The sequence below is a fragment of the Drosophila albomicans genome, chromosome 2R (assembly GCF_009650485.2).
Source record: "Drosophila albomicans strain 15112-1751.03 chromosome 2R, ASM965048v2, whole genome shotgun sequence".
NCBI classification, from domain to species: Eukaryota; Metazoa; Arthropoda; class Insecta; order Diptera; family Drosophilidae; genus Drosophila; species Drosophila albomicans.
The window spans coordinates 17,585,122-17,598,533 of NC_047631.2; the positions used below are offsets into that span (position 1 = coordinate 17,585,122).

Consider the following 13,412-nt stretch of genomic DNA (forward strand, 5'->3'; position numbering starts at 1 on the left):
AATATAATGATAATGACATTGATATGAAATATTGAATAATTTATTTTTATTTTCTACTCCCAAAAAATACTTAAGAGCAAATGAATCCTCTTGCCTGTTTATAATTAAAATGAATTTCTAAAATATAAAATAATATACTGCAATCCGACAAACAAGAAATAACATTTTGATGATAGACAACTTCATCGAACTGTCAGTCAGTCATCAATATGAAGCTGCCACAAAAGCTGCGCACAGTTCATGCCACAAATTGCATGCATTTAAAAAATGCGCTAAAAACGAAATTCGCTGACAAATTAACAGAGGAGCATAAAGCAAGCAAAGCGTCGAAGCGAAACCAGAATGTGCCCAACCCACAAAGTCAACGACAACCAAAGCGACAACGGCAACGAGATGTGGCATTGGGTTAAGCTTCCTTGTATGGCTGTCAGAGTTAGTTGGAGGCGCAGCGCCTGCAGCCCGCTGGACGTGCACACAAGGCACGTAGTACTATATACATACATATGTATATATAGTTGAAGAGTATGGCTTCCAAGTCGAGTCCAGTTCGACTTTGCTGCTGCTGCTGCTGCTGGGGAGTGCGAGTCAATATATATTCCAAAAGGAATTCCGCAAATAATTGCAAACTGGCCACGAAACTTATGGCAATTGTGTGGCAAAAGCAAAGCGGACACCGGGGCGGCCGTGTCGCATACATCACGTGCAAAAGCAGCAACAGCCACAGCCACAGCAACTTCTTGACTGGGCCAGCAAAAAAAAATAAAACAGCATTTCGAATGCAAATAAAAAATCACGCCAATAAACTAGACATCGCGGCAGACACTGAGGCAGACAACAACAGCAACAGCAACAGCAACAACAACAACCACAACAACGAGCTTAAGGATGAGGATGAGCCAAGACAAAGACAATAGCAATGCAGCTCAAGCGCTCTCTGTAAATCCACGACGTCATGATGTCTCGCTGGGATTTGGATTTCAGCTCCCCGCTCTCTTTCTCTGTCTGTGCCATGACGATCGCAAAATTGCATACAAATCGGTTGTTTGGTAAATTTAACATAAGCGCGTCAGTAGCGCCTCTGGTCCGTGTCTTTTGTGGCAAGCTTGGAATAATTTAAAGCCAGCTACAGCAACAGCAAATGGCAATCGGCATTCGGCATTGGGGCGCGGGCTTATCTTGTTCTTGTTAAGACAGCAGTCCAGACGTCTCGCTCCTGTCCGTTGCTGTCCTGTCTTGTAGCCATCATGTAAAACGCACTCAGCGCAGCCTCAAGTCCAAGTTCAACTCCCAGTTGGCTCGGCTTCTGCTTCAGCCGCGCCTGTTGATCAGTGTCGTTGCCCGTCGACGACGTTGTCTCCCTCGGCTCCGTCTCCATCTCCATCTGCAAGTCTGTCCTCGTCAGGCGTTTGCCAGGCGGCTGCAATTTGTTTGAGTTACGGCGCTTGTAAGCACACTTTAAGGATCCATTGTATTCCAATCAATAAGCCGGGCATGACAATGAGACACAAACTACAAGTCCGAACCCCATTGAATGTCACCCAAGTGTGTTCAATTGGAGCGCCGTTTGCCGCCGTCCTTTGGGTGCTATACATTTGACTTGAGCTGCGCTTCGGTTTCTTTTTTTTTTGCTCTCTTGCACATAGACAATGACTTTTTCTATATTTCTTAGGGAATTCTTCAAGTTAGCTTCTTGGCGCCTAGAACATGAATTATGATTATGATTATTATTATTACTACTCGAGAATATATAATTTTGATAGACAGAGGACCATCATCCAAAATTGACAAATGGTTAATAAAAGCAAGTATGATATTTATTAAGTCGAAAAAGAAGATATTGTTAGAAAAACTGCTAGAAGAACTGAATGAAGAAAATGTAATATTTTAAGATCTTAAATGACAGTTTCTCAAAGCTAAAAAAAAACTTATTAAGAAGAGAAACAATCTTTTAGAAACGTGCATATATAAACTTAAGTTATATACTATAAGTTGTGCTATCTTAGCTATTCTGAACAATTCGACTTTACATTTTCAAACTTACCTTAGAAAAATAATTTGTATTTATTTGCGTTCAATTTCTTTCTAGTCTTAAGCGCAATTATTTTGATCGGGTGTGAGAGATGGAAAAATATTTGGTAATAAACTTGGGTAATGTGCAAAATTACATATAATATAAACCTAAATAAAAACGCCATATTGTAAGTGAGGAATGTCCTAAAATTTCAATCAATTTAACGTTTGACAAATAGAGTAAAAGTTTAAGGTTAAAATACTTGAAATATACCGCAATTAAAAGAGCATTCTGATAAAATCAGCAAATCCGCAGTACAATTAGCTTGAAGCATTCTCGTTAATCCTGCTGAACATTCGAACATCATTTGCATCTGCAGAAAATCCACTTTATGGTATCTCACTTCCTGCAAAGCAATTGACTTCCAATTAAATGTGTCAAACAGGCGCAGACGAAGCTGCCGCAGTCGCAGCCGCAGCACGCAACATGCAACTTGCAAGTTGCAAGTCAAATTCTCGTTTATCACATGCAAAAGTGGCGCATGCCCAAAAGCCAAAAAGGAGCTGTGTCTTCTTGCGTTGTGCTGTGTTGTGTTGCATTTCATTAGCATATCATTCGAATTTGCGGGGGCAGGAAGAAGTTGAATTTATGTCCAACTACACGAAGCTGCATGCATCCGAGCAGCCAAAAGGATTAACGAGGATTAGCCAAGCGAGTCACATGCTGAATAAATGACTGACTGCCTGACTGACTGACTGACTGAGTGGATGACTGACTTGCGAGTGATACAGCGCAGGAGTTGCAGCTTCGCTACCGTTGATGGCATTTACGATAAATTTACGCAAGTCATTTGACAACGTTGTCGTCTCGCGCAATGCTGCAACGTTTGTCTGTTTTTCTGCTCATCATTATAAGTTTGAAGCTGCATGGGCTGCATATGCAAAGCAGTCACAGGTAAGTGGAGAGAAACAGAGTTTGACATTCGGTCTGCCACCAAAACAGTTGTGAGCAAAAACAAACAAAATGTCGCACATTAAGCGGCTGAACATATCTCAAATGTCACGTATACGTCAAGTGTGCCGCAGCCATCAGCTGCCAACTGGCTGGCAATTAATTAATCCTGCACATTTATTTCTGCATAACTGTCTGCGCGTCCCACGTAAGCGAACCGTCCAAGTCCACAACTCCAGTTGGCTTTCTTAAAACGTGTCTAGGCACAGGTGAATATAGCCACATAAATTACCACCTCTTCATTAGCCGAGCCCACTGCTGCACTGTGGTTGAAGTGCGCTTGCTACAGAGAAAAATAATAATGTTAATATCTGTATAATACCGAATTTTCTAAATCCATGTAAGAAAATAAAGTACTTAACTATTTTTATAACGGTTTTATTAAATTTCTGATTAATATGCAAAATCCTACCGCATTTTTTTTTAAATTGCTTAACTATTGTATTATTTTCATTAATGGATTGGTCCATTTATTAACTATCATTATATTCATTTCATTTAGTTTTCATTTCATTTCTTATATTGTTTTATTATACTTACGACATTTTTATGTACATTGAAATCAGAATCTCAAATGATTCGGGACAGTTCTACAAACTGAGCTATCATAAAATTTAAATCTTAAACGGGATTAACAGGATTAAACTAGATTAATTTATGAACTTAATAATCAGAATATAGTTTAATAATTTGGACTTAGCATGTTTTATAGGCTTGAATTTATCAATGATCTGAGAAAATTTATATTTAGATTGATTCGAAATTTTCGTTAGCATAATTCTCAAGGGAACAGAAAAATTTAAGAACTAAAATAAAGTTTAAGATATCATACTTTAATTTGTCAATGCTAATTTTATTTCTGTGTGTTGATGCCCAATATAGTCTATGGATCGTAAGATATAATTGGCATAATATTCCAAATTGCATATAATAACAATAACAATAATATCAAAAAATAAAATAAATAAAAATGTTTGCCGCGTTTGCCACACTGTGCGCTGGGCAATTGACTTATGCGCGCGTAATGGAATTTAATTTCTTGTTAGCCAGTTTAACTGCACTTGCAATTCCATCAAGATAAGCCACATTCAACGTTCAACGTGCAACGCGCAACGTTCAACGTTCTCTCCTATGCGTGCCTGACCCCATAAGCAGCACGTAGCACGTCAGGAGTGGCAGCGCCTCTTCGCCTGTCAGTCCATCCAATCCAATCCAATCCACTGCAATCCACTGCAATGCAATGGGTTGCCTCCAAAGCCTCTTCCTGTGACACACTTCTGGCAATTAGTCATAGAAAATCGTATACAGCCATACGACGACGACTGCGTGTCTGCCAGCCATATTTGCTGGGCATAGCGTCAACGCGAGCTTTTGTTATTTTAATTACTTCCCTCGGCCAAATGAGTTATGTGGAGTACGGAGTACAGAGAACGTAGGAGTTGCTGTTGGCCAAAATGATGGCTGATTGTTTTACAACATAATTAAGCAAGCTTGTTGTTGCTTTACGCACACTCGACATGCACTTTTCCAAGTGCCAGCCAAGTGGATCGTTTTGGGCCAAATTATGAAGTGCAGGCAAGTGCATGTTTTGCGTATGTTCTTTTATATTTTGTGATAGGGACAGGCATTAAAAAAGCAAGAAAAGCAACAAAAAGCGACGCTCATAAAACGCATAAAATGAACGCCCCTGTCAGGAGGAGCACATGTTTGTGCCTGCTTGTTGGCAACTTTATTTTTCATGCCCAAGGCGCGAGAACAACAACAACAACAACAGCAACAACAACGACAACGACAACGACAACGTTGAGCAGAAGCAACGACAACTGCAACAAGTCAACAACAATTCGATACACACACTTGCTGCAAGCTGCAGGCTGCCTGGTGTGAAAGCGTGTTGCTGTCTGCCACATCTCCTTGCCCCCAAAATGCGTGGCAAAAACCCTTTTTGCTCCTCGGTGTTTGGTGTTGGCATTTGGTTAAGCGTTCAGCATCGATTCGTTATGATTGCATGTTAAATGGCTCCCGCTGAGTTATTACGAGACAAAATCCTTATTTATCGCTTTCTGATTTATTTGTAAACGATTTTCGTGTGCCCATCTCTCTCTCTCTCTCTCTTTCGTCCTTACGTCCTGTTAACTCTGTTAACTCCACTGGCCATTGGCCAATAGTCTCTCACACTCAGTTGTTTGCTGAGTTTTTGTTGCTTGCCTTCCCTTGGCTATTTTTACTGATTTCAACGCCTTTTTTATGGGCCCAAAACAACAAGCAGTCCAAGCAGCGAACGCTTCGTGTTTGTGGCCAGCGTGTTGCAAGTTTCTTGTTGATGTTCTTGCTCTGCTCTCCTGTGTGCGAATTTGTGGCTGCTTACTTAATTTTGACATATTTATTTTTATTATGTTGTGGCTAAGTAATTGGCATAGGCAATGAGCGCACTCTGAATGCTTGCACCTAGCTGATAATTGCATAATGATAACGAGTAGCTTAGCGATAAGTGTAGATTAACATGATACGTATGAAGAATTTAACATGAATGAATAATAAGACAATTTAAAGCAGCATAAAACTGAAGTTGCATTTATTAAAATATATACTATGTATATATATAACAAAAGAGAGTTTTATTATTATATAAAATATATTATAAAATAAAAGAATAGAATAAAATTGTACTTTGTTTAAGTTTTTAAGTTGTCTTCAAGCGATCTCTCATTAAATTATTGATAATATTAATAAATTACTTCTTTTTGGAAATATATAAATAACTATAACTATGTTAGGAATATATATTATATGTAATATGGGATATGATGATCATTAAGATTTCGTTTATATGGCCAAGATTACTACGACGTGGAAATAAATACAATAAACTTAATTTAACTTTAACTTAAAATAGCAAAGATTTTAATAAAGGTTCAAGAAATCGCTTATAGTTAAAGTTGTTTATTTATTTATTTTTGTAGTACATGTTGTATTGTATATTAAATAAATTTAATAAGTATTGTTAAAATTCCATTGTCGAGCACGAAAGTATAGAGATTTTGCCTACGAAACTTTTTTATGATATCGATTATATCGTTAAAAATTGGGAGACCTAATTTAGGGCTCATTAATTAGTTAATAATTATTAATTTAATAAACAATTTTGAATATAAATTTCAAATTAATTTTATAGCATGGTATGTAATTCCGTCAAACTTTGCTCAACGAATAAGTAGAGTAGATATACGGACATTTTTTGCACGATCTCGCTTTGGTTAAGTTGGTCGTTCTACAGAAATTTCACTGTACTATACATTTTATTTCGACTTTTCTCCTTGATTTCTGCAAATCTCAAGTCCATTACATAATCCTCTAACTGTGTAATCTCAAGTGCAGTTATGTTTTCCCTTAGTTCCATAAAGCAATGCCACTCAATTGGTCAATTGGAGGCAGTTACAAGTCGGCACTCGTTCTGGCCAAGAATAACTAGTGTGACAAACAGAGAAGATAGAGAGAGAGAGAGAACGAGAGAGGCTTAAAGCCAAATGACCAAATGAGCAAAACGTCGTCAAGATCGACGCCTTGTGCTAACAACCGCTGCAGAAGAGGCAGTCAAGGCAGTTGAGGAGGAACGAAACAAGCGCTGCCGCGTGTTTGGCATGGCTTATTAAAACGCAAACGGCTTTTTACGATGCGCAATAAATTGGTGCTGCTTGGCGATGCTTGGCTGCATATGCAAAAGGAGTTTCAGCCAGCAACAACAACAACAAGCGGGCCAAGCCAACGTTTATGGCTTAAATTAATAAAATAAGCTTTGTCAGACAATTTACAACGCGTCTTCAGCGAGCAGATTACGAGCACGCGGACACGATCCGAAAGAGTAGGAAGAAGACGACGTCGACGATGGCAGAGCTGTTGCCTGTATGTCTGCCTTGGTTCTCTGGTTCTTTGGCTGTGGCCAGTTAGATGAGCAAAACTCGAACTGGAACTGCGACTAAGCAAAACGAGAGAAGCGGAGTGCAGTGTGAGGCTGTTGTTGTTGTTGCTGTTGGTGTTGGTTGCTGGTGTTTGTTCGTTAATTAGCGAACATATTTCGTATAATCGGTGTCATATTAGTTATAAATTGGATAAAAGCGCAAAACGACAACTTAATTAATTTTAAATTCCAATTTATAAGCAACAAAAATAAAAAACCCAACAACACATACACCAATAAAATGCAAAAGTCAAGAGGCGATGGTCGATGGTGCCGCTGATAACGATTATGGAACCGCAGTTCGCCGCAGCTAATCATTCGCTCTGTGCATAGAACTAAACCCACAGACAAACTGCAGCCAGTGTCTCAGTTCTCAGTTCTCTGTTCGATAGCGATCCTCGGCCACAGCTTCATTTAAATTTTGTTTCTTTTTCTTTTTCGTTTTCTTCTTTTTTTTGCAGTCTTTGCCGAACGAATTCTGAGAATTCTCTCGGTCGTTTGTGCCCTTTTTCCCTTTTGGTTTGTCTGCTTTGCTGTTTTGCTTCTGCTTGGCGATTCGATTCGATTCGATTAGGTCGAGCTTGAGCTTGAGCTTCATCTTCAGCTTTTGGCTTGGGCCACGTCCGCACACAGTTGATATATTGCTGCGATCAGCAGTGATGATCATTTTGTTCAGAGCAGATTGCGTTTCGATCAGCATCAACTGTAAATTATCTTATAACTTAATTCATTAATAAATTTATGAATTGCCCGTTGTAAATTGTTCACAATTTATTGGCCTCAGTTTGTGACATTGAAAAGATCGAACCCTCGACTTCGATTCCTCGTTCGATCTTTATTTTGTTGTTTTGTCTAGGCCAAGTGATAAATCTGTGTTGTGGGCAGCCAACGGAAATCTCTTTATAGATTCCTTCGTTCTCCCTGTCTTTCTCTCTCTCTCTCTCTGGCTTGCTCTGTGGGTCGTTATAAATTGTTGAACCATTTGTCAGGCGCTTTTTAAATGCTTCTCTAAGACGTTGTAATTAATGTGGCATTTAAATTTAAAGACGATTTGCTTAATTTATTTTGATAAATTTCAATTATTAAGTCATCATCATCATCATGAATGAATCTTTTGGCTTATGAATGAGAAATTTTTTCGACAGCGACCCCAAAAGAAAGAAAAAGGCAAAGAGACACCTTAACAAAACGATATCTTAAGCCGTCGCATGAAAGTCACAACAACTAGCATAATAAAGTGATTGATTTTAAGCAGCGCAAAGAAAGTCTCAGTTCATTTCTAAATATAAATTTCATTTCGATTCGGACATCATTAAGATGCCTGCACAAAGTATATGTGCTGAAAACATATTCAACATGTTATGAAAGCAGCAAAATTGTTTGATTATTGTGGGCTGATAAGTTGAGGACTCCAATCGCTGACAGTTTCGAGGAGAGAGAGGGAGAGAAATCTTTTAAGGCGTTTGCCGCATTCATTTTGCTAATCCTCTGGAGCTGTGGAAGATGATGATGGGGATGTTGATGGCGTTGACGATGACGATGAAGACGATGTGGATGAGGATGAGGATGAAGTAGAGAGGCAGCTCAATGGTCATGCCGACTGATTTTATATGGTTATATTTCTGACTTTTGACAGGAACAAGGCTCGTTTGTCGCCATGGCTGCAAAAGTGTTGTTGTTGCTGTTGTTGTTTGGTTGCTGCCGTTCCCAAGGAATGCCAGCTCGCTGTCGTTGTCAAATTAACACACAATGCGCCAGCTAATACATTATACAATATATCAGACAGCCAGACAGACATTTCCCAGAAGTTATAGACACTTTTTGTCGCTCAGCTATGTATTGAGTATTTATTTGCCAAAACACACTCGAGTCTGCAGTATATATCTTGAGTGTATGTACATATATCAATGTGGCCAAAGGCATCGTAAATAATATCAATCTTGTAAGTAGCTGCCAACATTTAAGAACAATTCTGTTAATCACTTAATTTATGCAGCTGCTACAAATCGCAACCTTGTTGCACACAAAATCGAGGAGTTTCGAAGCTAATCCTTTGACTGCCGACTGCAGACTTCAGACTTGAGAGTGTAGAGTGCAGACTGCGCGGGCCTTGGCTAATAAACGATCATTTAATAAGCGTTTTAATGCCAAATTTACGATCGTTTTATTTGCATAAATTACCAAAGTTGCCAACTGTATGCACATTAATTTTCCAACCAAATTGCCAATAAAATATTATTTATGTTGGACACTACAAATTTTTCAACGCGCAGGGAGCAACAACACACACAACAACACACACAACACATTTAACAATGTGCAATCCAAGATGACTCTATATGCGAGGGGATACAGCTTGAGCCAAGTGACTCAAAAGGTAGTTAAGTTTATGAGCTTTGGTGGCCTTTGCGTGATCTTCATAAGACGCCTGCTAATAGAGTCATAAAAGTTTTGACATTGGCAATATTTGCAATTGATGCCGCTCTTTGTTGTCATTTGCCCTAATTGCATTTTATTCGTTATCGTTATCACTTTGGCACGCAAAACGTGCAACTCATGACATTGTGTTAATTGGAGAAATGCAACTATAAATAGTTCTGTTCGGACTGTCAAATGTACAGTTTAATTGCAGCTCAAAATGCTTTCAATTGCAAAACATACACTTTTACTTGTAGTAAGTATTGCATCCTTTTAGTTGAAATCGTTTGCCTTAACTTCTTTTTTTTCAGCTTCTGTTGTATGTGGTGCCTTCGCCAATTGTGGCAGTTGGTCAAGTCAAGTCTCTCCTCTCTGATCTTGTTGCAAATTTAACTGGAGATGTGACTTCCACGATTGTTTGCGTTCAGGACGGCGTAGCCGATGCTTTGGAGGATTTGCTGAATGGCGTCACAGCTAGCAATTTAGGGTCTACGGTGATAGCAGCCATATTGCCAGTTTTGACAAAAATTGATACTTCGTTAGTAAATATTTTGGCTCTGGTAAATAGTTTGCTTGCTACCGCCACTTAAAATTTTAATATTGCAGAAAATATTAAATAAATAAAAGCATGAACATTCGAAATTATTATATTTTACTGCACTTTCGAAATGTTGCAGTGATGTATTTCTCAATCTCAAGCTTATGAATTCGTTCACGCGCATTTTATCGTTGTGCAGTAAAACACCTAAAACAATTGTCTAGAAAATGGAACGTTACCAATTTTTGACAGCAACTTAATGTACATTCCGTTTAAAATGAAAGAATGTTCAACTTCTGACGGCGTTTACTGAGAAACCTCTAGTGAGACTTCCTAGACGTGCTTCCACTTGCTGCAGGATGCGTTGTCGCAGTTGATTTTGCGATAAGATTTTTATATTTTTTAATGTTCACTGCGAACGATGCAAAGTGATAAGGCCGACAACAACGACGGCGACGACGAAGAAGACGTTTCTTTTAACGAGCGCAGAATCATAAAAAGGGATTTCTCGGTGCCAGATTGAAAGATCTCAAAGACAAGAAGCTGCAACAAGTGACATTGCCGGGACAAGTCGAGCACAGCCATAAAGCATATTAGTTTAATGTTCCTCAGTTAGTTCATTAAAACTCGACGCGGTTCTCTTTAATTACCAGTTGAAGTGGAGTTCGAGTCATGCCACGAGGAACCGGTTGACAATTGAAAGGGCGTACCGCTGGTCATAAAAAAAAAACAGAGAACAAAAAAATGGGCCTAGCGAAGAAGTCTGGCGCAAGTTTAGTCTGAAATTTGGCAAACAATTTGTTATGTTCTTTAGCTTTTTGGCGGCACTAGATGTATAGTAGATGAGATGTGAAACGCTGTGTGGTCGACTCACGTCTGACATATCTGGCGGCCAATTTGCGTTGGAAATGTGTGCCACATGACAAGCAATTAAGCTTGCTCCAACTTAAACCGGGACAGGGGCAAGGAATCGGGGGACATTTCTGACTCTTCTGAGTGTCAGAGTGCGTACGTGCCCTGTACGCAGCAGTTTTTTGAACTCGTGAAGAGCAGCGCGAAAGCTATAAATTTATGACAAATTTTCAAAAGAAATGTACGCGCTGCGCTGCGTGTGGCTTTGCATCATTTGAGAGAGACGTGGCGGCACTTAACACCACGCATCATTTTAATTATTTATTTGGTCATAAAACAGTCGAAGCAGGAGGCGGCGGCGGCCAGCGCACTATGTTGAATTTGACCCGTTTTTGTGGCCAAAATTAAAATTTTTTAAATTAACAAGATTTTTGAATGCAGGTTTCTTGTATAATAAAGGTTATTGCTATACGAAGGTATTTTAGAAAAGTGGGCGTGTCAACGCCCACATAAATCGAAAAAAAGCGAATATATAAATCAATTTTCAAGTTAGAGACCCGAATTTTGGAACACATGATGAATGTCAATGTTTCAAATGCTTCCTGAAAATTTGGTTCAGATCGGATAATAAATATGGAAGTTATTCAAGAAAAAAAAAATCGCAAAGGCTTTAGCAGTTCTGCAATTCTGGCCAAATGCTACTCCCTAATAATTCAAATTACGCAAAAAACCGCAAAAAACGCATAATGAGCTTACATGTTATGAATTCAGAATTGACAGATCTACAACATGTATATGGACACTTACTGAACAAATTTGAACATTTTAGTTAAAACCTTTTGGAAAGTTCAACTTTCTTTCGAAAAGTGACAAGGGGACAACACTTGCTAAATATACAAATTGTTAGAAAAATACGAACAAAACACGGAACATATTAGTATCAACACATAGTAATAACTTAAAGAAGTAATATTCCTTTTGAATTTTATTATTCAATGATTTTTTGTGGGAGATATGCCAATTTGAAATTGCATCGCAAATTTAACATTTAACACTGCACGTATTGTCTGCTTGCAACAGCTTACTTTAACAGCTGTTATTTTAACATTAAACTGTTAAGTTAACATTTTCGGTATACAATATCGCGATTTGATCATTTCTCAACATGGTAACATTAAAAACACGGAAATTTGAATACTTGCGAAAAATGAGTTTTGGCCACGAAAACGGGTCAAATTCAACATAGTGCAGCGGCCAGCGGTCAAGCCCGACAAACCGTTTTGGCCATTTTGTCCATTTTGGGGCTGCTCAACTTTCGGCACAGTTTTCAGTTTTCGCTCTTCTTCTTTCACTTCTGGACTGTCGCTGTGTTGTTGTTTATGCTGAAAATCGTTAAATTTAACAAATTGCCAGCGATTTTTATCGGTGCCCGGCCCTGGAACGACGCGTTGTCCATAGATTGTAAGGCTTTTTGTTTTGTTGTTCACATTTTTTTTCGCTTTTTTTTTTTGGTTGACTGACAAATTTATTTATGGCCAGTGCAAACATATTTCAGCTTTGTGCTTTGACCATAACGCATAATTGGCCCTCAGGTTATGAGATGAGCAAAATAACCAAATGACTCACGTATTCCAAATGTCCGATTAAAATCGTTTTAATTAAGCCAAAAGTCAAAATTATTTTTAAATTACATTTACAATTTTATTCGCTTTTTCCTACATAACATAAGTTTGTAAATTCAGGTTTCTATTTCCGCTTTTATCTAATTGTCAGTAAGTTCGTTGCCTAAGTCATTTGATTTTCCCTGCTTTGTAATTTTCTAGTAATACTTTGTAAATTGAAAATCCACTAAAATTTAAACAAAAGATTTTTAGTTTATAGTAAAATTTATTTTGGGAGCAAGATCTTCTACTTTTTAATTGATTACGAATGAAAAGTATTTTTAGTTTATTGGGCATTTGCTGCAAGTTCGTTGCCTAAGTCATTTGAATATTCATTGTTTGCATTCTTCTTGTAATATTCTTTATATTCATAAACTTAAGAAATGTATTTTCTAATCGATATCAATTAAGCTGCAAGATCTTCTGCTTTAATTATTCTGTAAATAAAAAATGTTTTTAAGATTCATAAAAGAAAGAAGAAGTTTTTTCCGCTTGTTGTTAATTGGACAGCAAGTTCGTTACTTAAGTTATTTGATTTCGACTGTCTTTTATATTAAATTAATATTCTACAAATACAAAATGTCTTAAAGTTTAAAACATTTTTTTCAACTGTCAATAAGTTTGTTGCCTAAGTCATTTGATTCCATTTGTAATTTCACATTTACATTCCGTAAAAGCGAAATGTTTTAAAGTTCTAATGGTTGAACGCTGGAAAAGTATTTACTTAACTTTCAGATATATATTCTGCAAGTTTCAAATTCTCGTGAAATTCAGTTTTTTTTTTTCGGTAATGAAGTTTGTTGTCTAAATCTTTTGTTTTCGTTTGCTTATTTATTTCATATTTCAACTTTTTAGTGCCTTGATATTGAAACAATCGAACAGCATTTCCTCACCTATACAATTTATAGTCTAAAACTGCCAATTTTTCGTATAACTAACTTTCTACTTTTTAGTTTAAAAGTT

The 13,412-nt window shown here is 37.7% G+C and overlaps 1 protein-coding gene across 1 annotated transcript; it reads left to right on the forward strand.

Moving 5' to 3' along the window:
* Window positions 1-9,588: 9,588 nt before the first annotated feature.
* Window positions 9,589-10,003, forward strand: LOC127566062 (uncharacterized). Its single transcript, XM_052007557.1, has 2 exons — window positions 9,589-9,654; window positions 9,710-10,003. The coding sequence occupies exons 1-2, from the start codon at window positions 9,619-9,621 to the stop codon at window positions 9,986-9,988; spliced, it is 315 nt and encodes a 104-aa protein (XP_051863517.1). The 5' UTR covers window positions 9,589-9,618; the 3' UTR covers window positions 9,989-10,003.
* Window positions 10,004-13,412: the final 3,409 nt, after the last annotated feature.